This window comes from Somniosus microcephalus, chromosome 10 (genome assembly GCF_052327205.1).
Source record: "Somniosus microcephalus isolate GS21.2 chromosome 10, FLI_Smic_1.0, whole genome shotgun sequence".
Lineage (NCBI taxonomy): Eukaryota > Metazoa > Chordata > Chondrichthyes > Squaliformes > Somniosidae > Somniosus > Somniosus microcephalus.
Genome location: NC_140996.1, coordinates 181,511,127 through 181,538,485, shown reverse-complemented (window position 1 = coordinate 181,538,485; position 27,359 = coordinate 181,511,127). Strand labels below are relative to the sequence as shown.

Genomic DNA, 27,359 nt, shown 5'->3' with positions numbered 1-27,359 from the left:
TGAAATTGTTCAGGCAGTATACAAAAACCCTTCAAAAACCTTCAAAATTCCACTCATTAGCATTGAGTGACGTGAAGGTTTACCAATCCTGTGACGTCATGATTGACCAATCCTACAGTTCAGTCACCTGATGGTTGACCAATCGGTGTGTGTGTGGGCGGGACTAATCATTCTCAGCTCAGGGATCTGGCAGCCATTACACACCAGCCGGGCCTGAAGCTAAAAATATGGTAATCGAGGTCAGTATCTTTTTAAAAAAAAATAAGATTTACCAAAAATGTTTTATAAGTACTTTAATTTTCATCTTTCAAGGTATTAAAAGCTAGAAATGTTTAGGTTAAAAAAGTGGAAAATACCCGAGGCCCCGGGGCCTAGGCTTCTCCAACTGCCGACAGCCCAAATCCAGTCCCAGGCTCCCAGCCCAGACATCGACCAGGCCCAAAAAAGCCCCGGCAACGCCAGGCCTCCCCAGCTAGTATATGATAAATAAAACATTGAACAAATTCACACACACACAACCAAGCCGCAGCATGTGAAATATGTTGGGTAATTTACTGCTTCATACCATAACTCCTTGTAAGGATTAACCATCTAAACAGAGTGATAAAACTAGCAAATAAGTCAAATTCAAACTCAAATATTATACCCATTTTTATTATATGAATTAAAAAAATTACAGAATCAACTACATTTCTGCTCAAAGTGACAAGATTGCAAATCTAACAAATTCAGTCATCTGTGAAATAAACTGAAGGTTTTAGTTTGTCTTCTGGACTATACACAAAGCTTTTAATATTTAAGAAACAAAACTAGAAATGAGGGGGTGGGGAGGAGCGGAAGGAAAATGCATCGCAAAATCAATAACCTGACATTTTAACTACTCTTCTACGTCCTTTACCGACATAATCCTACTCTTTGTCTGCCAACCAGTTTCAATTTGTATGGGTTTTGCCCACACTACAAATTTATGTGACTATAATTTTCTTTTAATTATCAAGATTAATGGATTCTGCAGCCTTATGTGCATTTTTTCACTATTGGAACTTGACAAAAACATTGTGTCTAATCTGAACAGATGAACTTTTAATATAGATACACGTTTTAAGGAGACAACATTCCCTCAATATGACAAAGGTTGAACTGAGAAATCAAAACATATTTACTTATAAGGCTGTGCCAAGTAAACAATGGTTACAAAGAATCCAAAAATCTGGGAACATTAAACCGCTTAATAATGGTACAACCTTTTGCTGTTCAACAGGCAATAATGTTGATGTTAAACAAAATGAACAGCCAATTCAGTTTTCAACAAATATTTGCATCATATGCCCAGACCAAAGTAATTCAGCATTTATTTTGGTACAAAATCTCTGATCTTCAGTAAAAGTGACTGGATACTAGTACTGCAACCCTAAATTGATATTAAATGCTTTACTGACAAATCAATGCACATTTGGAATAATTGGTATAGTTTTAATTGAGCATTTTTCATATCTTAACATATTATAAATGGTAAGGCATTTTAAATAGTGTGCAACGTAATACATTGCTATGTTTTCACATTTATGCACCTGGGGTTTAAGCGATCTTAACAGTAATTATACTGGAAGAAATTGAACTCTGTTGGCAGTCCACCTTTGTTTAACTATTAACTTAACATTTGCTCTTTCTTCTAAAGTTGAATTCCACAAAAGTATTAAATTACACTTCATCTGGGCCAGTCACTTGCTAGAAGGGTCTGTATTTTAGATGTTCCTGAATCATTCAAAACAGCCTATGCAGAGCAACAAGAAGCAATACTTGTCTCTTTAAAATTCTCAGGAGTGTCAGTTAATTACAGCATGCCAAGTTTGTACTCCATCATAAGATGTGGTTCTCCCATAACTTCACTCTGGGTTGGATCTAAAAAGAAAAGGAAATGAAGTGGCAATTCTCACAAAATCTCATCATAGTAAAGAAAAAGTACAATAAGGATACTTCTACACAAACGGTTTGATAAGTGACTAATTTTACCATATCATTTACAAAACTATCAAAATTCAGGCATCCAGTTTGCTTTTCTGTTCAACAGACATCTTCATATATTTATACTAATTGTTGTTTTTTTAAAAAAAAGTAAAGCCAGGAAATTAAAATCAAACTTAAACAGGGCTTGAGCTTAAAGACAAATATTTTTATTTGCTGCATAGCTATGAATTCAGATACTAAATAAAACAGAAGAGAATATACCAAGCCTTATAAAATCATTTACCATTCAATATGTCTTCAAATCCAATGCATTCATCATTTCCTTGAAGAGTTTCCAGTGCTATGTTCGAGCTCATGAGGAAAGGCAAACGCTGTACCTAATTTAAAACAGCAGTTATCTCAGGATAGTCTTTTGAAGCAGCATGACAAACTATATTTTGTGATAGCTGTCAACCATTCAGAAATAATGCTAAAAAACTTGCATTCATATAGTGTCTTACCATGCCACTTAAGATGTCTTAAGTATAGTCAGTCACTTATGTAGGCAACTATGGCAGCCATTTTGTGCAAAGCTATGTCCCACAAACAGCAATGACGTGAATGACTAGTTCATTTGTTGTTTTGGTGCTATTAAAAAAACAGATCGAGGAACGAATATTGGCCAGGTTTGAGAGAACCCCCGTGCTCTTTTACAAATAGTGCCATGGGATCTTTAGCACATGCCTGAAAAGGAAGTAGGGGCTTCGGTTTAATGTCTAATCCAAAGAATGATGGCCCGGATTTTGTGGTGGTAATGACGGCGAAACGGTCAGCGTTCGCGGTCATTACCCCTCTGAAATTAACCCTAACTGCAGGATTTAGTGCATACGCTAACATTCCCTGCTCCGTCACAAGCTGCGCTGTGGAACTCCCCATAGCCGGCAATCAGTGAAATCACGAACTGACGAAAACCTCCCCTTTTCCACTTTAATATCGCGGTTTAAAAACCCCTATAAAATGTTACGCCTTGTTGAAATAGGTGTAACTGCGGTTTTAACGATGTACTGACTGCTGACCAACTGTTCTGGCCCTGAAAAACTAATTTTATATTTGTGGAATGTCAAATTTCTCCATCATGATAAAATTACTAGATTTTTAAAATAAAATATATTTAAGTTTTTGATATTTACGCTTCTACCTTAACCCCATGTGTATGTCCCAATCTTTTTCGCTTTCTGTAAAAATTTTAAAATTAAAAGTGAATTGATAATCAATGCCTTTTAGTTCCTGGTTTGCTTTCTGTGAGAATTCTTCAATGTAATTGGCTGCTTAGACAGCTTGATGACATCACTGCTAATGTACGTTGGGATCTCCCTTTGACAGTGCTACAATCAAAATTAAGGCCGAGAATGCTAAAGTTTTCGCCACAGAGATCGTGAGATCTTTGTGGGCAGCTTTCTTAGAGGTCAGCGGTGATCGCCATCGCTTCGCCGCTGACCCCAAATTCCAGGCCAATATTTTTAAAGCACAACATACTCTCAGTACTGCAGTGGAGTGTTAGCATAGTTTCATGTGTTCAAGTACTGTGGTGGAGCTTAAACTCTCAACTTCTGACTGAGGTGAGGGTACTGAGCCAAGCTGAAATGGGGGTAGGGGGGAGTTTGAGTATTCACTAGGAGTGGGGAACTTCACCTGACACCAGCACATATTGGAAAATCATGAACATATTGTCTGCAATCTCCTACCCGTAGATTACTCTGAAAATTATTCCCTAGGTTTAAGACTTAATTTAAAACCCTTATGGTCATGGATACAGCATCCTACTGGTTATGGTACTGGACTAGCAACCCAAAGGTTGAGGGTTCAAATACTACTATGGCAAATCGGAATCCTAGTAGTTATGGTACTGAACTAGCAACCCAGAGCAAATCGTGAAAGTGAAGTCAAAAAAATCTGGTAATTTGCAGGCTAGCACCAAAATACAATCATGAAAGCTGCTGGATCATAAAATCTCAACTGGCTCATGAATGTCTCTCAGGGAAGGGAAACTCCTATCCAGTCTGACCTAGATATGAATCCAGTTCCACACTACATGATGGACTCGATGCCTGTAGGGCACCTAGAAATGGGCAGCAAATGCCACCTAGTCAGTGCCACCCACGTCCCCAGAAAAATCTGAATCTGCACCCCTGTATCTTTTCTGTGGGCTGTCTGATTTTAAACCTGGACTGAAGTCAGGAGAGAAAGCTGCCATTTAAATATCACAGTGCTGAAAAAAAGAGCAACACCTGACACGAGTTGATGGGAATAAATTGGAACACTTGCTGCTGGGGTCACTGCCTTTAGCAAAATTGCTGAGAACATCAGGTGCAGGATATGGCCAATGTATAAAATGTCCACTCTCCTACTTTTAGCCTCAAACAGGTACAAGAATTTGTAATCTTCTACAGAAATATATGCACAAGATTATATTGAAGTCTGTTTCAGGTGATTCCATTTCTACCTGCCTTATTCATCATCCCGCCCCCCCACTGCTATTCACATCTGCTTTCATTTCGCCCTCCATTGTCTTGTCAATATTACTTCAATCATTTAACCATCTTCTATTTTCCACTTAAGCACTGTTTCCCCCCCATCCCTTTTAAAGTGTTCATCTGTATTTCTTCCAGTTCTGAAGAAAGTTTCACATCCAAACATCAACTCTGCTGTTCTCTCCACAGGTGCTGACTGATTTGTTGAGTGTTGCCAGTATTTTCTGTATTTGCTCCACAACATATCTACATTAAATTTGCTATGTATATCACGCACTCCTCATTCATGAGGCAGATACACACAACCAGCATCAGCTGGAGCTTCCAGAAACTATAAACCCCCATAACTTAATTAACTTTGTGCTGACTTTCCATGGGCAAAGCCATAGGACATTCATTAGTAACCAATAAATGTTTGTTGTTAGCAAGGTGGGCAGTTATATGAACCTTGCAGAGAAACATGAGTTAGTAAAAACAGGTCTGCAGCTGATTTCAATAATTAGCAACTTACACGCAACTTTGTATATTCAAACTGCAGCTGAATTTGCACATGCCCAAGTATATAAAATATATATAGTACGATGCTTTCAATGTGCATGGTTTCAGAAAGTGTACACGAATTAGCCTCTCCATGCACTGTTCACATGCATTATAAAAAATTCTCACAATGCAATTATTTTTATTATTGAAAGTGTCCAAACAAACCAACTTACCTGCTTTACTGCTTTGTATTCCATTTGCAGCCTTAGTGGAGCATGTAGGCCTTGAATATTTCTCAATGTAGTAAAATTCATTTTATTTTGATTGAGCTGAAACTGAATACACAATATATATTAATTTCTATGAAACTGCTGCAAAATCAAAATCACGTGACTCATGGCATTCATCCAATTTTCTTCTCTCTTGCTTGTAAATATGGCGGTTTGTCTTTTTCATATCTATACCTTGTTTCCAAGCTATTCACATTGAAACCAAGTCTTTTAAGCCATATAACATACATACTAGTCAATCTCCCATCCCATTGCACATGGGTAGTGAAGACCAAGTGTAGTATTCAGGTCAGGGAAAGTTAGAGGCAGGGGAATAATTAAACCCAGGTGCATGAGGGGTAAAGGAGGAAGCAATGGTGAGGAGGCAGAGGCACAGGAGATGAGAAGTGGGGAGCTTATCTTTGCACCCCAGTAAGTTTTGCATTTATGCTCAGTTGGGTGAGATATAACCCATTATCCACTGCCAGGCATAGACCTACTTTCAAAGGTGAGAGGACAATTCTTCCAGCTACCAGGTCATGTGGCAACACTGCAGAGGTAGCTAATCCAAATGAGGCAGGCTTGATACGAGCAATGAGTTGCTGGGACTGGCGTAGAAGTTTGTTGCATTACCTTCTGCAATGAGTGAGCTAGGCTCCACACAGGACTGTGTTCGCGTGTCACAGAGACCTATGTGACAAAAGGACAGTGTTTCAGTCCTGTAGGAGACGCTGATCTGGGGGAGTGAGAATAGATGTTCTGGTGATTAGTGGCAGGTGTTCAAACGGGTCTGAGAGTGAGGGCAGATCTTAAATACCATTGTTAATTTGGCCACAAAATGACTTCTTTTGGTGCTGAGGAAAATCTGCTCCAGATTTTCTTCAGGGATGACAAAACTAAGCAAAAATAACATCCCATATTATCCCCTGTAGAGGAGTCAACGTGGAGTTTCATCACAATGCCACTGGGTGGCAGCAGTGTGTCAAATTGAGGATGAAAGGCAAGTCCAACATTAATGATTCTTCCCAATAAACGAATCTCACTGTGAATCTTTTTATTGAAGCCATTTACTTTTCTGCAGCAGCCACATCTTAATTCATCCACTGACAGAGTCTCGACTCTGCTGCCTGTTTCTTAATCCTCCCTCAGGTTCCGTTGCCAACCTTTGGTTAGAGTTTTCTAACTTTTCCTTTCTGCCTCTTTTTTCCCCTCTCACTCTTAACCCAATCTTTCTTTCCCTCTCTTTCTCTTTCTGTATCTAATTTAACTAATTCATGCTATTTCCTTGTCCGCCATGCACTTGGTTTCTTTCTCTGTCCTTAATTTTCATTGGTTCAGGAGATAGACTATCGGTCCCGTCGTTCACCAAGGTCCCAGATGCCCCAGTTATCAGCTCACATTTCCAGCAATTTGTGGCGCAAAATTTTTTCAAGCTGAAGGATGAAGAAAACAATGGAACTCTGATAAGGCTGAGAGATTCCCCGCTCCAGCAAATTCTGGCCCATAGTTCCAGTGCTGGGTTTGAAGCTAATGTTGTGTGACCAAGCATTACAGGTACTGCAAGTAAATGTTGACATCATTTTCCAACAGAGATGGTAGGACAGGACTTTTCAACCTATTTTGTAAAGAAATGTTGCAACCCGCTGAACACATAATAAAGTCTTTTTCAAGACAATAACAGACAACAGCCATTCAGATGCTTATAAACTTCTCCTACAGCAGGCAGTACTTACACATGCGCACTTCTAGTAAGGATTTTTTTTTTTTTTTTTATATAAAAAGGAGGATATTGTTCTATAGCAATTAGAAGCCGGAATCATCGATGATTTTTCCTTTCCCAAAAAAGGGCACTGCAGCCAATTCTGGCAACCCCAACTGAGATGAGCTAACACAGCATAATCAGGGATTAAACCTGGAACCTTCCTAGTGTACATCTGAGACAGTCTTTACTTCTGATCCATTGGGACGGCGTATATGCTGTAATGATGAACATGAAGTCATCACCCTCAACATTATTCTGAACAAAGTCCACTGATAGAAACTGCATTTTGCCTTTTCTATTTGATAGACTGGAATTTTCAAGTCATTGAATTTCAAACAAATACCCATAAATTGGGTGATTGGGCAGAAGCATGGCAGATGCAATATAACGTGGATAAATGCGAGGTTATCCACTTTGGTGGCAAAAACAGAAAGGCAGATTATCTGAATGGCAATAGATTGGGAGAAGGGGTAGTGCAACGAGACCTGGGTGCCCTTGTGCACCAGTCGCTGAAGGTAAGCATGCAGGTGCAGCAGGCGGTCAAGAAGGCAAATGGTATGTTGGCCTTCGTAGCGAGAGGGTTTGAGTACAGGAACAAGGATGTCTTGCTGCAGTTGTACAGGGCCTTGGTGAGACCACACCTTGAATATTGTGTGCAGTTTTGGTCGCCTTATCGGAGGAAGGATGTTCTTGCCATGGAAGGAGTTCAGCAAAGATTCAGCAGGCTGATACCTGGGATGGCAGGAATGACGTATGAGGAGAGATTGGGTCGATTGGGCTTATACTCGCTAGAGTTTAGAAGAATGAGAGGGGATCTCACTGAAACGTATAAAATTCTGACAGGACTGGACAGACTAGATGCAGGAAAGATGTTCCCGATGGTCAGGGAGTCCAGAACCAGGGGTCACAGTCTAAGGAGTAAGCCATTTAGGACAGAAATTAGGAGGAATTTCTTCACCCAGAGAGTGGTGAACCTGTGGAATTCTCTACCACAGAAGGCAGTAGAGGCCAATTCATTAAATATATTCAAGGAGTTGGATATATTTCTTAAGGCTAAAGGGATCAAGGGATATGGGGAGAAAACAGGGACAGGGTACTGAATTTGGACGATCAGCCATGATCGCATTGAATGGCGGAGCAGGCTCAAGGGGCCAAATGGCCTACTCCTGCTCCTATCTTCTATGTTTCTATGTCGATTTTAGAAACTCACTACATAGAACCTAACTATTAAACCAAGTGTTCTAATCTGTACTGCATTAAAAAAAACATTTTTTGCATAAGTTAACTGAACTACCATTTTAGCAATGATCAGTAGTTTAGGTCTCTGGTTACCAAATGTCAGTGGACATATAACTATCATACAAATGAGATGCCACCCATGACATCTATAGTTTTTACAATATTTTAGTGTGTATTTTTTCTTGTTTTGCCGTTTTCTGCTTTCACCTTTAAATGTGAAGACTAATTGGTACCTCAACCAGGTGGCCATTCTGCATGCGTGAACCTTGGCCTTGGATTATTTGACTACACATGACCCTGCAACAATTAAGTGCCTTGCATGCCTAAATAACAAGTAGAAATCATTGTTCACGTTTCTTCTCATTGCTGACCCCATCCTCATGAGGTTCACACGCATGCACTTTTCAACACGAATCAAGGCAATAAAAAGCAGGAACAGGAATGATGACCGTTTTCCTCTCAAGCCCAAAGGCACTGATGTTAACCAAAGTACCCCTACTGCTGCCCAGACTAAGATCAGCAAACTCAATATAAAGCAAGGCAGAGAGTCTGGGAGCTTGTAGTCAGTATGACCTGGTATCACTCTGCACTGTGCCTTTGCTCACTAGACCATTGGGAAAGATAAACATATACTGCACTAAAATGTAGTTTAAGAAAAATTCAAAGTTTCTGGACTTACACTGTTTTCCAAAACTTCCAGGGGATGACTTGGCATAAGTTCAGATTTCACATTGGAGAATCTTAAAGAGAAGAAAACATGGAACTTATTTAAAAAATAAGATTAATTCTAATTTACATGGTACTTGATAAATTGAGGGGTTGTGACTTAGCAGAAGGTTGTGCTCCAAATCTTTAAGTCTCTATTCTTCCCTTGTTTGCATGCTTCCTAACCCATTCTCCCGAAGGTGTTCATTTCCGTCGCCCAAATGTCCATTCATATTTCTCCTTATTGAACTACATCCGTCACCTAACTGTTCATTGCACTAATTTGTTTCTGTCCTTCTCCATTCTTTCTTACAGTCTGCCATGCTCCCTAGCTTGGTATTATCAAACCTCAGCATCATTCCTCTTGTGCCTACGTCCAAATTATTTATATAAATGAAAAAGAGCTCCCAGTACAGATTACTATTCACATTCCACCAATCTAAAACTAGCTATTTGTCCATACTCTTTGTGTACTGCGATTCATGCTAGCCATCTTATGTTCTCCTGGCTTTCAGATAGAAGAATGAACACAGACGATGCTATGTAGGGGTACAAACTAGTCTGATTTCTTTAAAAATTGAACAGTGACAAAAGAATACAAAAGATTTTATTTTATTATGGAATATTTAGTATGTTTACCTCCTTGGACACAACACTTCATAACTCTCAATACTGTTGCACTTGGGATAGCCTTCAGGGGCTCATCTCTACATAACAGAAGAGGTGGTGAGCAGGGATTCTTTTTACAATAACACTGCCTGCCCCAGTACACAGAAGTTACAACACAAACAGTCCATTCGACCCAACCAGTCTTTTGAGCTTAGCAAACCAAAGAGTGATTGACAGACAAACTACACATTTAAACATAGCTATCAAGGAGAATACAAAATGGATCGTAGATCACCTCATGGTCAGCTCCTAACAGTTGTAGAGACTGCTGTACTGATTGCAACCAGAAGGTGACACTGCAGGGTACAAGAACCTATTCCGTGCCTGACCAAAACCACCCAGTGGGTAGAATTCAATACTGTATCAGAGTACCGAAAAGATCACCACTCCGTTTTCACATAAGATATTACAGGAACATTAAAAATATTATTTTGTGCTTATTAGAAGAATTTCCTCCTTATCCAGGCTAAAAGAAAACTGTAGCTCACATTCTTTAACTCTGTCCTTGATCAACTTTCAATCTAAGTTCAGCTCCTCCATTCTGGAGGCAATGGCTGTACGGTTAGTAACAACAATCCATAGGCTTCTTCAATCAAACTGTAAGATGCTGAATCACTTAACAATTAAGAGTGTTGTATAGAGCCTTGAACAGACTTCATCTGGAGTGCTACGTTCAGTTTTGGGCAGGGAGCCTCAGGAATTATATACTGTACTGACCTAGGAGTGGGGTGCAGTGCAGATTCACCAGAATACCACCAGGGCCTATGGGCTTAAATTAAAGACAATTTGCATAAACTTTGCTTGTAGTCCCTTGAGTATAGAAGTTGTGCAGATCAGCCATGATCTAATTAATGGCGGAGCAGGCTCAAGGGGTTGAATGGCCTACTCCTGTTCCTTATACTCCTAAAGCACAAACACAAACTAGTAGCTCAGAACAGTAAAACCAATTAAGCTATCATGTCAAAAGTTTAAAACCTACATATCTAATTGTGAAATAGATCAATCAGTACTTCACCACTTAACATGTAACTATAAATAGATAGCGACTGCATATCCCATTCCTAGAAACCACTAATTAATTTTCCAGAATAACCTTTGTTTTTTATGCAGAACTGACGTTTTTGGCTTCACAACCAGGAAAGACAAGGTATTTTAATATTATGGTTCTTTAAATAACAAGGTAGTTTCACATTTTAAAAAAACTGAAACTACTTCCTTTTCTGTTCCACTTAGTTGCTTTACAGTATTGCAACACTGTTTTTGCAAAACTAAGATACTAAAATATTATGGTGCTTTACATAATGACAAGATGTTATCATAATAAAATAAATCCCAAACTACTGCCTTTTCTGTCCCACTTTTGTTGTTCTATAGTATTACATTTTAAACCTGTTCTATGGAATTACAAGTGCATTTCTTTAAAGCAGAAAATGTGTCATGTATTCGGCTTACACATGAAGATCTGGAAGGTACAAGTGACAAACATAACTGTGGCATTATAAGCTCATTAAGGATTAGCGTATCATATACTCCAATATACTGTTTCTAATAGATTGGCTCTTACTGTTTAGAAAATCTAATACCAGATATTCTGATCCCTATGGGTGTGTACGCGTTGTGTACCCACCCGTAGGGAAATCGGACATCGGAAATGCCCGTTTCAGGCATGCGCTGAAAACCGGTATTTCCGATCTGTCAAGAATCCTCTTGACAGATTCTCCGGCTGCCTGGGAGAAGGGCCTCTGCGGGTGGATAGTTCCGCTTTTTGGAGACCCTCTGCCCGCAGAAAACCCTTACATTTCTTACGCCTGATAAAAGCAGGCGTATGGCCTGCTTTTACCAGAATAAGAGTTCAAAAAAGTTAAAAAAAAACAATTTTCACTGATTTATCATTTAAAAATACTTTAAAAAGGTAAGTTTATTTTTATCCCCGTAAAAACCTTGAATTATTTTTTCAAAAAATTAAATTTTTGTTTAAAAAACGTAATTTATTGTAATTTAAAGTCATTTAAAAAATGTGATTTAAAAAAAATGTATTTAAAGTTTTACTATGTTTTTGGGGTGATCGCCATTCATATATTTGACAGGTCTTCCTGTCAAATGTATGATGGGAGATTCCCTTCTGTGATTGGCTCCCCATGGCCCACGTGATCCCAGGATTGCTGCAAACTACATGCGCCCCTGGGATACGTGGGCCCTGCACACTTCAAGTTTGGAGAGGCCCAGGAGCGGAAGCGTGTACGCCCCGGGAGCCTTCAGGTAAGGGAGTAGATTTTTCCAGATCGCAGGCCTCTGCCCGCGGGAGGCCTGCGATTGGAAAATACGGGCCATTATCTGCCTAGCCTAGATTTCCCTGAAAACAAAAGTGTGTAACTAATTTTCCCCTTATAAAAAGTAACTCAGATCTAAATTACTCCAAATGAAGGCCTCTTTCGTAGCTTGTATGTCAAATAAATCAAGTGCAGAGACAAGATTGGCAATGCTCACCAGACACATAGGATTAGGACTACTGCTCACGTGAAGAATAAACAGCAAATTGGATTGATTGGGCCAAATGGCCCGTTTCCCATTTTAATTTCTATGCTAAACAAAAATCGATTTGTTACCTAGTTGTAAAAACCTTTTTTGACTCAATTAATCATTCATAAAACAAATTAAATAAACAAGATTGCAATTAAAACATACAAGGACACGGTCACTTTCAGCATTCTGCAGTAGGTCTGACTCTAGTAACAAATACACTAGGCTAATGAAATGTACAGCCACTTGACCGCATGTGGTATTATTTTAAAAGAATCTTAGTCCTGAAATACTACAAAGAAAAAAAATATAGTTAACAAAGTACTCCATTTTGTCACACGGAGCTCTTTGCATGCATTTAGTGTAATCAAACTCAACTGGTAAAAGCTAGGGATGGGCAAAAAAATGCGGCTTTGCCTGTATCGCCTGTTCAAGAACAAATAAATGTCTATGGGTGGTTAACTCACTATTTAAAAAAAAATCATTGTTTAAATAGTAAACCTTTTAACAGTTTTAATGAGAGCTAGAACGAATATATAATAATCCCTAATACAATACAGGTAGACTATCCTTTATCCGAAAACCTCGGGACCAGCCGAGTTTCGGATAAAGGAGAATTTCGGATGGTGGGTCGGCGGGGGTCCGCGGGGGGGGGGGGTCGGCGGGGGGTCGTGCGCACGACTTACGCTGACGCTCAGCGTAAGTCAGTCGGGGTCGGTTGGTTTCCTTTTAATCTAGCATTCTGACACACTGAGTATATGACTTGCCCGTGGTCCTGGAGATCTGGTTTAAATGTAAAATCTTTGTGGAAGGTGGATCCTATTAGTCTTGAGCTTTGGAGTGCACGTCATGCCTGATGTGAGAAATTGACTGTCCGAGAGGCCGTGGTGCATTCAAAACTGTACGCTGATCTTGCAAATTCTTGTCCTCATCACAAACAGTGTTAGAGATGAAAAGTGATTGGAGTAACCCAGGTGACTCAGTGAGTAAATACATTTCTGCAAAGGATCTGAGATTAGTGGGGTTGCATAATCCACAAAATTCAAAATCAGAACACCAAGTCCTGCTGGCGGTTGTCGGGGCTGGCGGTTGTCGGGGCCGGCGGGGTCCGCGGGGGGGGTCGGCGGTTGTCGGGGCGGTTGTCAGGGCCGGCGGGGTCCGCGGGGGGGTCAGCGGTTGTCGGGGCCGGCGGGGTGGGTCGGCGGTTGTCGGGGCTGGCGGGGTCGGGGTGGTCGTGCGCACGACTTACCCTTTATCCGAACTTCCGAAACCGGAACCCTCTAAAAACCGAAGGTTTTTTCGTTCAGCGTAAGTCGTACGCACGACTTACGCTGAACGAAAAAACCTTCGGTTTTTAGAGGGTTTCGGTTTTCGGAAGTCCGGATAAAGGGTAGTCTACCTGTAGTAAAATACTGCAGATGCTGGAAATCTGAAATAACAACAGAAAATGCTGGAAATACTCAGCAGGCCAGGCAGCATCCGTGGAGAGAGAAACAGAGTTAACGTTTCAGGTCTGGGACCCTTCATCAGAACATTCTGATGAAGGGTCCCAGACCTGAAACGTTAACTCGGTTTCTCTCTCCACAGATGCTGCCTGGCCTGCTGATTATTTCCAGCATTTTCTGTTGTGATTTTATAGATTATATAATAAATCCCCGTTAGTTTGAACTATATTTCACAGCTAGAGAATAGATTTGCAAGTTTTATTCCAAACACCAGACCCTAAATGCAGTACTTTCAGCAACTGAACTCCAATCAGGTTTTGGTGTCACACCACTGAAACAACCGTGACAGTGGTACATTTCCCACCCTTGTCCTCTCTGCAGCCTTTGACCACACCATCCTCCTCAATACCTCTCCTCCGTTGTCAAGCTCTTAACTATCTTATAGCCAGAGCATCTTCCCGCCCCCTCACACCATTACTGCAGGAATCCCACAGGGATCTGCCGTGGACACCCTCCTCTACATGCTGCCACTTGGCGACATCATCTGAAAACAGGAGGTTAGCTTCCACATGTATGCTAACGACATCCAACCCCTCCACTCCCTCTGTGCTGTCATCCAGTCTTCAATGAGCCACAATTTCCTCCAGTGAAATATTGGGAAGACCAAAACCATCGTCTTCGGCTCTCACCACAATCTCTACTGAATCATTCGCCCCGCCTCCACCACTGACTCAGGTTGAATCAGATGGTTCGCAACCTCGGCATCGTATTCAACCTCAAGCTGAGCTTCCGACCATCACAAAGTCTGCCTACATTCACTCCGTAATACCGCCAATCTCTGCCCCATCTCAGCCCACCTGCTCCTGAAACTCTCATCCGCACCGTTGTCATATCCAGACTTGACTATTCCAATGGTCTCCTTGCTTGCCTCCCATCAGCCATGTTCTGTACACTTCAGCGCACTCAAAACTCTACTGCCCGTATCCTATCCGACATCAAAACCCCCTTACCCATCCTCACTGGGCTACAATGGCTCGCGATCCCCCAACATCGCCAATTCAAAATCCTTGTCCTATTGTTTAAATCCCTCCATAGTCTTGCCACTCCTTATCTCTCCAATCCATTCCACTCCAACCCTACAAGGCCCCCTCCCCACCCAGACTACCTGTTCCTCTGACTAGTCTTTTCTGCACCCCTCCCTACCTTTACTCCACAGTTGGCAGCTGTGCCTTCAGCTGTCTTAGCCCCACCCTCTGGAATTCCCCCATAAAGCCTTCTGCCTCTCCAACATCCTCTCCTCCTTAGCAGCTACCTCTGACTAAACTTTTGACCACCCCTCCTTATATGTCCACCTTTGGCTCGCCGTCCAGTTTTTTGTCTGATTACACCTCCGTGAAGCACCTTGAGATGGTCTTCTACTTTACAAGCACAATAGTGCCGTGGTCAGATCCCATCTGGAGTACTCTGTTCAGTTTTGGGCACCGAATCTCAGGAAAGAGATACAGTACTGGCCATGGAATGGGGTCAGTGCAGATTTGCCAGAATGATACCAGGGCTTAAAGGGTTAAATTGTTAGGACTGCTCACTCCTCCATCACCATCAAGCCAACCCTGTTTAATAAATGTAGAAGAGCATGTCAGGAGCAGCACAGGGCCCATCTGAAAATGAGGTGCCAGCCTGGTGAAGCTACAACACAGGACATGCAAATTAAACAGCAAAAGCAACATGAGCTAAGCGATTCCACAACCAATGGATCAGGTCAAAGCTCTGCAACCCTACCAATCATGAATGGTGGTGGACAATTAAGCAACTAATGGGAGGAGGAGGTTTATGAATATCCCCATCTTCAACAATGGCAAAGACCAGCACGTGCAAAGGACAAGGCTGCACCTTTTGCAGCCAGAAGTGCTAAGTGTATGATCTTTCTCGACCTCCCCGAAATCCCAACATTCCAGGTGCTAGCTGTGGTAAACCACTGTTTGTATTCCACTGTGTACATGCCTGGACATGCCTCGGCTGACTCCTCCCACAAGTCCTAGTATAAAGGTGACTGCTCCCCAGCCCTTAGTATTTCTGGACCGGTCGACCACTCGAGGCAGACCTTCATTCTTTTGTTAATAAAAGCCTTTAGTTACTCTCTTAACTCTCAGTCTTTTATGAGTAATTGATAGCGCATCACTAGCCTTTAGTCAACTCAATTCACTCCATGACTCATCAAGAAACAGATGAATGCATGGACTCAGCAATGGCTACAGGCCCCAACAACATCCTGGCTGTAGTGCTGAAGATCTGTGCTCCAAAACTTGCCACGCCTGTAGCTAAGCTGTTCTACTACATCTACAACACTGGCATATACCTGATAATGTGGAAAATAGTCTAGTTATTTCCTGTCCACAAAAAGCAGGACAATTCCAAACCAGCCAATTACCACCCTATCAGGCTAGCCCCAATCAGCAGCAAAGTAATGAAAGGAGTCATCAACAGTGCAATCAATCAGCACTTATTCACCAATAACCTAGTCACCATCAGGCCCCATCTTAAAATGAGATAGGTCTCGATGGTGACTAGGTTATTGGTCCCAGTCAGATCTAGAACTCATTACAGCTTTCGTCCAAAGATGGACACAAGCCCTCATTTCCATAGGGCAGGCACGAGCAACTGCTCTTGACATCAAAGCATCATTCGATGGAGTATGGCAGAAGTCAGGCGTGCGATGGAATACTTGCCTGGATGGGGGCAGCTGCAATACTCAAAAAGCTTGACACCATCCAGGACAAAGCAATCAGCTTGATGGGTGCTTGATCTATTAGCCTAAACACCCACCCCCTCCATCACGAGCGTACCAGGGCTGTAGTGTGTACAATCTACAGGATGTACTAGAGCAACTCGCAAAGCTTCTTCGGCAGCACCTCCCAAACCCATGACCTCCAACACCCAGAAGGAAAAGGGCAGAGGTGCATGGGAACACCATCACCTCCAAGTCACATACCATCCTGACTTGGACATATATCGCCGGTCCTTCATAGTCACTGGGTCAAAATCCTGAAACTCCCTATCGAACAGCATTGTGGGCACACAGACTGCAGCTGTTCAAGAAGGCGGCTCACCGCCTCTTTTTCAGGGCAAATAGGGATAGGCAATAAAAACCAGCCTTTCCAGTAGCACCCACTTCCAAAAATGATTTAAAACAAGTTCTCGGAGTATAGCTTAATTTGCAAATTAAACGCACTTAACTCCATTGCCTTAAATATACAAACACACTTTGTAGTCAAGTAGATTTCCCATTTGGCCAACGTGTGGCTTCTAAAATAAAAGAAAATGCTGGAAATACTCAGCAGGCCGTGGAGAGAGAAACAGAGTTAATGTTTCAGTGGCTTCTAGCTGCCTAGAGCTAGTAAAAGGGACTTTTTCAATGCATTAGTCACATGAAAAAGCACAACAGACTAAACACAACAGACCCATAGTAATGGCATTAAACATCACGGCAATCAAATCCCAATTTTTATCCTGCTCTACTACATAATACCCCCTCAAAGTCTGATAGCCACCACTGGGAAAAATGCACTAGAATACATCACATCAAAATAGTACTAACCCAGAGGACAAATAATTTGCATTTCAAACACTAAGGGAGCAAACTGGTTTGGGACTGCAGAGTAGATGGAGGTGCTCCAGTTCCTGCAGCATTCCCTGATATAGATAGCGGTGTACTCATCAAGTCAGACATTTCATAACAGTAGCATAAACTAAAACACAAATCAGTTATAATCTGTGAACTCTGTCTTCATCCCACAGACTAAGTCTTTGTCCCTAGATTCTCACAGATCACAAAGCCAGAAGTTGGCGGCAGAGTGGAGAACAGGAACACAAACCATACAGTAATGATATCAACTTGTACAAAAACCTATCTAGACAACAAACTAGTCTAGGTATTTAACAAATGGGCTACCTTCCCACTAATTTACCCACTTCAAAACATCCTTAACTATGTGGCACTGCAATTCTGAGCAATTTCATTAACATTCAGCAATTATTCTGACAATCAATATCCATACAAGATATACAGTACTTACCCTCGACGCAATGTATCATGCACACCATAGGGTCCTGCATGTGGAGCAAGTTCTCCAACAGGAACACTGTCCTTCAGCAGGGATTTAAGTCCTCTGGTATTCTGTAACAAAATATTACAACTGCCTGAAAAGTGGGCTATATTTGCAAATATACTATAGCTTACAACAGGAACAATGTAATGTTATGCAAATATAAGTACAAATCAATCTTCCAGTGCAAACTGTGTTCCATCTATTTATGCCCCAACCCACAGGATGTCTTAAGGCACACCAAAGTCATATGCACTAGATCAGGGATTCTCAACCTGGGGTCCGCAGCACCTTAGGGGTCAGAGAGAAGATTTCACGGGGGTTCGCCAGTTGGTTTGTCCCATCAATACACCGGGGAACTACTGATGTTTATACCATATTTTATACCATAAACATCAGTAGTCTTCCCTATATATTGAGACGAGTGGAATAGTCTCAGCAATACAAAGACTGCGCATGCGCAGTCAACTCAGGTTCTTACTGTTGGTCACCATTTGCATGGTTAGAGAAGTCCCTCTGCATGTCACTGACATTTACAGCAGTATTTATCTAATTTTTTTTGGATCCAGCCCTATTCGCTTCCACGTTCATAAACCACTCACCGCTTAATTATTAAATAACATAGTGGGAGTTGTAACTTCTCTTCCAGGGAGTAAAACCCGAGTTGGGGGTAGGGAAATCAGCGAGTTAGTCCAGCGTTGTGGGCCGAGGTAGCGTGAGTCTTCCTTTCAACCCTTTCTTTCCCCTCATGTGGAGCCGCCGTGTCAATTGGAAGCCGCTCGCACGTTTGAAAAGAGACCTTTTTCCCCTGATTAAACTGGTGTTTGAGATGGGGAGGGGCGCCATCAATGGAGAGAGTGCACACGCTACATGGCCTTAAGAGGGAGAAAGGGGGTGGAAAGAAAAGAGATTGTCCAGTCTCTGGGCCTGCAGCAAGGCCCTCTCCTTCAATGCCTTCAGTCTAAGTTAATAAAATAGCTGAAGGCATTATCACGATTTTCCTCATACCTCAGACTCCAAGCTTTATATTCATGGCCATGTGCTTCTCTGACCTATTCCTGGATAGGCCTAGTCCGGGCGCTCGTGTCCTTTGAGATACCGCCGGCTATTTGTGAAAGGGTTAGGGAGGAGGGAAGAGGGGGGCTACCTTTGTCACTAAAGGATTTATGGCGATGAAGGTGGGTGGGTAAAGTCGCTCAGGGCCCTGTTTATTTCTCTCATGTGCCATCTGCCGCCGCCATTACCGGTGCTGTTAATTCAAGTTGCTGACTTTCACCGCCGTGTTGGGGTTTGGTATCGAAATAAGAGGGCAGTTCTGGTCCCGAAATGGAGGACGTGGAATTTGCACAAAAACGAGTGAGCACTGTGCTGCTTATCCCTGGTTCATTTCTTGTTAAGCAAATGGTTGATGGGGTGGAGCAGACCTTGAGCAGAAAATGGGCACTTAATGTAAATTTAGGATAAAAACAGAAAATGCTGGAAATACTCAGCAGGTCAGGTAGCTTCTGTGGAGAGAGAAAGAGAGTTACCGTTTCAGGTCAATGACCTTTCGTCAAACCTGAAACGTTAACTCTGTTTCTCTCTCCACCGATGCTGCCTGACCTGCTGAGGTATTTCCAGCATTTTCTGTTTTTATTTCAGATTTCCAGCATCTGCTTATTTTGCTGATGTAAATTTAGGACTTAATAAATTCTTCTTTACGTAAGGTGTAATAGAGCTATTAATAACTAACTTGTATACAGAAAAAATACATGTGTTACAGGGGTTCCACGGAATTTTTATAACACGGGAGGGGGCCCTCGGAAGCAAAAAGGTCGAGAACCCCTGCACTAGATCATGAAGGTTTTGACCATACTGACATTAGATTGACAATTCAAATACACTTACATACTTGAGTCTTTTACCTTATAAGGAGGGCTTCCAAAATATTGTCATTTTCAATTTTTTTATTTCAATGCTGCAGTAGCTATGGGGAACAGGACATTGAACAGGAAAGCCCCAGGTGCGAGTCAAATTAGCTTACTTCAGCCTGGGCAGACGTTAGCATCTCGGGTAATAGATCAGTCACAGTTCCCACTCCTGATTCTTATTTAGCAATCCCCACAAAGTGAATTTATGGACACTGGGTGAGAAGAGGATTGGGTCTAGCTGGGTTAATTTTCTCACTGAAAGAATATCACCTGGCTGAAATACTGGAAGGCTGCTTCCCATGGAATCAAATTACATAAGCTACTGCTTTCAGGAAAGTCAGACAGAAAAATAAATCGTGTCTAGAAGGAAAATGGTCTCACATAATCCAATTTGTGATGAATTATCCATATAATTAAAATAGCAGCAATATTTTCAGGAAAGAGCCAGCAGAAAGATGATAGGCCAAATGTCATCCTCCTCTGCCATCAACTTATTTCATTCTCTCATAATACATCCGAGAGATCTTAAAGTATGCATTTGGTTTGCTTTACTATAAATGCTATTGGAGATGCTGTCATATGGACACACTGAAAATAGTTATTGGCATAATCATACTGTATAAAATCTTTTAGATCACAATTCTCAGAACTGTACTTAGCACCCAAGTGTCAATCCTCCCTTCCCCCTCCAAAAAAAACAGAATTTGCTTCTCCAAAGAAAATTTGTCACTATGTCCAGCAGATATTCCATGTCATATTACAAGTACTGTATCATAATATATATCCTCAGCTTGTGGGTAGCACTCTCGCCTCCGAATCAGAAGGTTGTGGGTTCAAGCCTCACTCCAGATACATGAGCTCAAACATAGAAACATAGAAGATAGGAGCAGGAGTAGGCCATTCAATGAGATCATGGCTGATCATCCAAATTCAGTACCCTGTCCCTACCTTCTCCCCATATCCCTTGATCCCTTTAGCTTTAAGAAATATATCCAACTCCTTCTTGAATATACTTAATGAACTGGCCTCCACCGCCCTCTGTGGCAGAGAATTCCACAGGTTCACCACTCTCTGGGTGAAGAAATTCCTCCTCATCTCAGTCCTAAATGGCTTACCCCTTATCCTTAGACTATAACCCCTGGTTCTGGACTCCCCAGCCATCGGAAACATCCTTCCTGCATCTAGTCTGTCCAGGCCTGACAGAATTTTATAGGTTTCGATGAGATCCCCTCTCAATCTTCTAAACTCCAGTGAGTATAAGCCCAATCGACACAATCTCTCCTCATACGTCATCCCAGGTATCAGCCTGGTGAATCTTCGCTGCACTCCTTCCATGGCAAGAACATCCTTCCACAGATAAGGCGACCAAAACTGCACAGAATACTCAAGGTGCGGTCTCACCAAGGCCCTGTACAACTGCAGCAAGACATCCCTGTTCCTGTACTCGAACCCTCTTGCTACGAAGGCCAACATACCATTTGCCTTCTTAACTGCCTGCTGCACCTGCATGCTTACCTTCAGCGACTGGTGCACAAGAACACCCAGGTCTCTCTGCACTTCCCCTTCTCCCAATCTATTGCCATTCAAATAATAATCTGCCTTCCTGTTTTTGCCACCAAAGTGGATAACCTCACATTTATCCACATTATAATGCATTTGCCATGTTTCTGCCCAATCACCCAACCTGTCCAAATCGTACTGGAGTTTCACAACATCCTCCTCACAGCATACCCTCCCACCCAGATTTGTGTCGTCTGCAAATTGGGAGATATTACATCCAATTCCCTCATCCAGATCATTAATATATATTGTGAACAGCTGGGGTCCTAGGACCAATCCTTGCGGTACCCCACTAGTCACTACCTGCCACTCAGAAAACGACCCGTTTATTCCAACTCTTTGCTTTCTATCCGCCAACCAGTTCTCTATCCAAGTCAATACCTTGCCCGCAATCCCATGTGCCTTAATTTTGCACGCTAATCTCCTATGTGGGACCTTATCGAAAGCCTTATGAAAGTCCAAATACACCACATCCACCGGTTCTCCCTTATCTATTTTACCAGTTACATCCTCAAAAAATTCCAGTAGATTAGTCAAGCACGATTTACCCTTTGTAAATCCATGTTGACTTTGTCCGATCCTGTCACTGCTTTCCAAGAGCTCTGCTATTACATCTTTTATAATGGACTCTAGCATTTGCCCCACTACCGATGTCAGGCTTACCGGTCTATAATTCCCCGCTTTTTCTCTACCACCTTTTTTGAATAGTGGTGTAACATTAGCTACCCTCCAATCCATGGGTACTGTTCCAGAGTCTATCGAGTTCTGGAAGATGACCAGCAATGCATCTACTATTTCTAGGGCCACTTCCTTAAGTACACTAGGATGTAGATTATCAGGCCCTGGGGATTTATCGGCCTTCAGTCCCATCAATTTTCCTAACACCATTTCCCTACAAATACTGATTTCTTTCAGTTCCACCCTTTCATCAGACCCTATGTTCCCCGGCATCTCTGGGAGGTTATTTGTGTCCTCCTTTGTGAAGACAGAACCAAAATATGTATTTACAGGAAACTTTGGTTTATCCGGAGGTTGAATGTCCAGAAACCTCGATCCACCGGCAGAAATCAGGAGCCGTTTTGTTAGGTTTTTTTTCTTCTCGTGGCTTTTTTTCCCCCAACAGTCAGGCTCTGCAAAGTCTCTCTGAAGCTGTTGCTAAGCTACAGAGACGCTTCCAAGGTACAGGCCGACTGTTTAGAAGCTGTTGCTAAGCAACAGTGTTTGTTGCCAGATACGGAGCTGAAAACCTCCGTATGCTTCAACATTAGCGCTGGTTTGTCCGGCAGCTTTGATAGATCGGCAACAGCTCAGTCCCGTCGGTGCCAGATATCACAAAGTTTCCTGTAGTTGGTCTGCCATTTCTTTGTTCCCCATTATAAATTCCCCTGATTCTGACTGCAAGGTACCTACGCTTGACTTCACCAATCTTTTTCTCTTCACATATCTATAAAAGCTTTTACAGTCAGTTTTTATGTTCCCTGCAAGCTTACTCTCATATTCTATTTTCCCCTTCTTAATTAATCCCATTGTCCTCCTTTGTTGAATCCTAAACTACTCCCAATCCTCAGGATTATTGCTTTTTCTGGCCAATTTATATGTCCTCTCCTTGGATCTTATGCTATCCCTAATTTCCCTTGTTAGCCACGGTTGAGTCATCTTTTTTGTTTTTTTATACCAAACTGGGATGAACAAATTCTGTAGTTCATCCATTCGGTCTTTGAATGTTTGCCATTGCCTATCCACCGTCAACCCTTTGAGTGCCATTCCCCAATCAATCCTACCCAACTCGCTCCTCAGACCATCGTAGTTTCCTTTATTTAAATTTAGGACCCTAGTCTCTGACTCAACTACTTCATTCTCCATCTTAATGAAGAATTCGATCATATTATGATCGCTCTGACCCAAGGGGCCTCGTACAACAAGATTGCTAATCAATCCTTTCTCGTTACATAATACCCAGTCTAAGATGGCCTGATCTCTGGTTGGTTCAACATATTGGTGCAGGAAGCCATCCCGTAAACACTCCAGGAATTCCTCCTCCACACTATTGTTACTAATTTGGTTAGCCCAATCTATATGTAGATTAAAGTCACCCATGATGACTGCTGTGCCCTTATTGCACGCTTCTTTAATTTCCCTTTTAATGCCATCCCCAACCTCCGCCTTACTGTTTGGAGGTCTATATACCACTCCCACTAACGTTTTCTGCCCCTTGGTATTTCTCAGTTCTACCCATACAGATTCCACATCATCAGAGCTAATATACTTCCTTACAATTGTGTTAATCCCTTCTTTAACCAGTAATGCTACCCCACCTCCCTTTCCTTTTTGCCTATCTTTCCTGAATATCGAATACCCCTGGATGTTGAGTTCCCAGCCTTGGCCATCCTTGAGCCACGTTTCTGTAATCCCAACCAAATCATATTTGTTTACCTCTATTTGCTCAGCCAATTCATCCACCTTATTACGAATGCTCCTTGCATTAAGACATAAAGCCTTCAGGCTTGTTTTTTTAACGTTCTTAGACCTATTAGAATTATTGGCCCTGAAATTAGGATCGGGGGCTTGCCGCGCGTGCAAGCCCCCGATCTGCACCCATCCTGCGCGCTGACATCTGAAGCCCGGGCCTGCTTGCATTTCCTGTCACAGGCCCGGTTCAGATGTCAGCGCGCAATGCTTACCTGATCCAGCGGCGTAGTTAGTGCGATGTGCCGGCTGGGGTCAGGTGAGCACTGTACAACCAATCAAGGGAGGGGAAGGTTCATTCATGAGTTTGAGTGTAATAGCTGTCAAACTCATGAAAACTACAGGGGCCCAAAACACTATTTAAACTTTAAATAAAAATTTAAAAAACATCCCAATCATTAAATTAATTATAAATAAGTTTTAAAAAAATAATTTAAACAATAATTTTTTTTTGTTGAAAAAAATAAATTTTTAATAAAAAGGGTCTAAAACTAAACTTACCTTATTGTAGATTCTTTAAAATAATAAACCTGCAGAAAAAAAATTCTAAATTGCACTAAAACACCACTTACCTGTAAAAATAAATACTTACGTGTGCTTTTTACAAGCGTAAAGACCGGAGGCCTTTACACATGCGCAAATCCCCCAAAACAGAGGAAATCCAAGACGCACGCGCTGCCCCCTACAGCGCACGCGCTAGCCTCTTCAACTCTTGGGTTAGAGGAGAGGAAATGCCGGTTTCCAGCGCATGCGCTGTGCATGCTGAAAACCGGCATTTCCTCCAGCCAGACGCGTGAGTACCCCTTCCGTACTCACGCGTTTGGGGAGGAATTACTGCCCCATTATTTACTGTGGCCACGTTTGATTTAAACTGTTGATTTCTCTGACTGCCACTTTTGTTTTTCTCCTTCCTATCTTTTGTTTTTTGCCTGGTTTCTCTTTCCTCTGTCTCCCTGCTCAGGTTCCCAACCCCCTGCCATTTTAGTTTAAACCCTCCCCCAGAGCACTAGCAAACACTCCCCCTAGGACATCAGTTCCAGCCCTGCCCAGGTGCAAACCAACCGGTTTGAACTGGTCCCACCTCCCCCAGAACCGGTTCCAATGTCCCAGGAACTTGAATCCCTCCCTGTTGCACCATTCCTCTAGCCACGTATTCATCTGAAATATCCTTCTATTTCTACTCTGACTAGCACGTGGCACTGGTAGCAATCCTGAGATTACTACCTTTAAGGTCCTATTTTTTAAATTTACCTCCTAACTCCCTATATTCCGCTTTTAGGACCTCATCCCGCTTTTTACCTATATCGTTGGTGCCTATATGCACCCCGACAACTGGCTGTTCACCCTCCCCTTCCAAAATGTTCTGCAGCCGCTCAGACATCCTTGACCCTTGCACCAGGGAGGCAACACACCATCCTGGAGTCTCGTTTGCGACCGCAGAAACGCCTATCTATGCCCCTTACAATAGAATCCCCTATTACTATAGCTCTACCCCTCTTTTTCCTCCCGTGCTGTGCAGCAGAGCCACCCCTGGTGCCAGGAAGTTGGCTGCTGCTGCTTTCCTGATAAGCCATCGCCCCTAACAGCAGTCAAAGTGGCGTATCTGTTTGAGAGGTTGATGCATCTTGGTTGATAGTCCAGTGCAGTGCTGAGGGAGTGCTGCACTGTCGGAGGTGCCGTCTTTTGGATGAGACATTAAATAAGGTCCCTCCTGCCCTCTCAGATGGACGTAAAAAATCACTGACACTATTTTGAAGAGCAGCCCTGGCCAACATTTATTCCTGAACCAACACGTCTAAACCACCCCACCCCCCCAGATTATCCAGTCATTACCTCATTGCTGTTTATGGGATCTTGCCATGTGTAGTACTGAGTTTCCTACATTACAGCAGTGACTGGACTTCAAAAGTACTTAATTGCCTGTAAAGCGCTTTGGAAAGTCCCGAGCTCCTGAAAGGAGCTTATGTATGTGCAAGTCCTTTTTTTTTTTTAAAGTTACTCTCAACAATAGTTGTAAATGAATAAAATATATTGTTGGGCTCCTATCTCGCACCCCATGAAAACAGGACAGAGGTGTATTGCTGAAGCAAACAGATATTGAAGTAAAATAAAATGAGAACAGAAAATGCTGGAAAAACTCAGCAGGCCAGGCAACATCCGTGGAGAGAAATTAGAGTCAACGTTTCAGGTCGATGACTTTTCGTCAGAACTGGGGAAAAAAAGCAGGAAATGGAACAGATTTTTAAGTATAGTGGCTGGGAAATGGGGGAGGGGATGAAAGAACAAAAGGGAAGGCCCGTGATAGGATAGAAGGCAGGAGAGATTAAGAGACATTCAAGGCAAAAGGAGATGGTAATGGGACAGGTTAAGAAACAAAGGAAGGCTCTAGATGAAGTGTAAATTGCACCGGCAGAATGGAAGACAGCTGCCATGTGGGAGAGAAGAACAGAACAAAAGTGTGGATAAAAAGTATAAATATGATAGGGGCCAGGGTTATGATCTGAAATTGATGAACTCTATGTTGAGTCTAAAGGCTGTAAAGTGCCTAATCGGAAGATGAGGTGCTGTTCCTCGGTTGAGCTTCCGTGGAACAATGCAAGAGGCCAAGGACGGTGAGGTCCGAGTGGGAGTGGAGCGGTGAATTAAAATGACAGGCGACCAGAAGCTTGGGGTCACCCTTACGGACTGAACTGTTATTTCGGATTTCCAGCATCTGCAGTATTTTGCTATCGTAAAATAAAATGAGGCTTTGTCCGATATACTGTACTGTCATATAATATATATCCTGAGCTGGTAATTCACTTTAATGTACCAGTTAAGGGGCACTGTGAACAAGTGTTTCGCTTTCGCAAGGCTCTCTCCCGGCTCCAGAACGAACCATAAACTGAACCCGAAACTATTTCGCAAGAATCCATTCCAGCCGCGGAACTTTGCGCCTTTCTCGGAATCCCTATGACTCGGGAGTCCGTTGAGCGCCGGCGGCCGGGTGACCAGAACTCGGCGCGGTGACAGTGACCAGGCCCGGAGCCTGCATCCGAGCCCGGTGACTAATCAAAATTAAAGGCAACACGCACCCCGCGTACATCAGGCGCCGTCTCTTCCGCCAGTTGCACACTATTCACACCCCCACCCCAGTCCGGCCCTGGCCAGTCCCTTAAACTCCGCGCCTCACCATCTCCACCGCTCGATTTTCTCCCTCAGCCTCCGCTCCAACCGCTCAGTTGCTCACTCAGCGACAACTTCCGGCCTCGTTGCCGGGCCTCTCGCTTCTTCCGGCGCGGCGCTGATTGGTTATTTGGCAACACCTTGAGCCAAGTGATGGAACACAACAGGCCAACTGACTCTTCAAACACAATTCCACTGTGGTTCAAGAATGAACACACTGTTCCAAAGAAAGAAAAGTAAAAATATTCCAAAATTAGTCTCTGACAAATATTCAGACCAGCCAAGTGAGGTGTCACTCATTTTGGTTCAAAAATGGCCAATTTTGATCAGTGTCACGCAGCAACAACAACTTGCATTTATATAGCATTGTTAACGTAGTAAAACGTTCCTTCACAGGAGGGTAATCAGACAAAAATTGACACTGAGCCAAAGAATGAGACATTAGGACAGGTGATCAATAGCTTGGTCAAAGAGGTAGGTTTTAAGTAGTGCCTTAAAGGAGGAACGAGAGGTGCAGAGACAGAGAACTTCAGGGAGGGAACCACTCCTGAAAATTAGGAACAAGGATGTCTTGCTGCAGTTGTACAG

At 42.5% G+C, this 27,359-nt stretch overlaps 1 protein-coding gene across 1 annotated transcript; it reads right to left on the bottom strand.

Moving 5' to 3' along the window:
* Positions 1–638: 638 nt before the first annotated feature.
* On the bottom strand, positions 639–26,885 carry pomp (proteasome maturation protein). The gene is made up of 6 exons (XM_085999288.1): positions 26,779–26,885; positions 17,641–17,741; positions 8,908–8,968; positions 5,192–5,293; positions 2,252–2,345; positions 639–1,902 (listed from the first exon to the last, which is right to left on the bottom strand). Exons 1-6 carry the CDS (start codon positions 26,779–26,781, stop codon positions 1,835–1,837), a joined length of 429 nt encoding a protein of 142 aa, XP_085855414.1. The 5' UTR covers positions 26,782–26,885; the 3' UTR covers positions 639–1,834.
* Between the last annotated feature and the right edge of the window lie 474 nt (positions 26,886–27,359).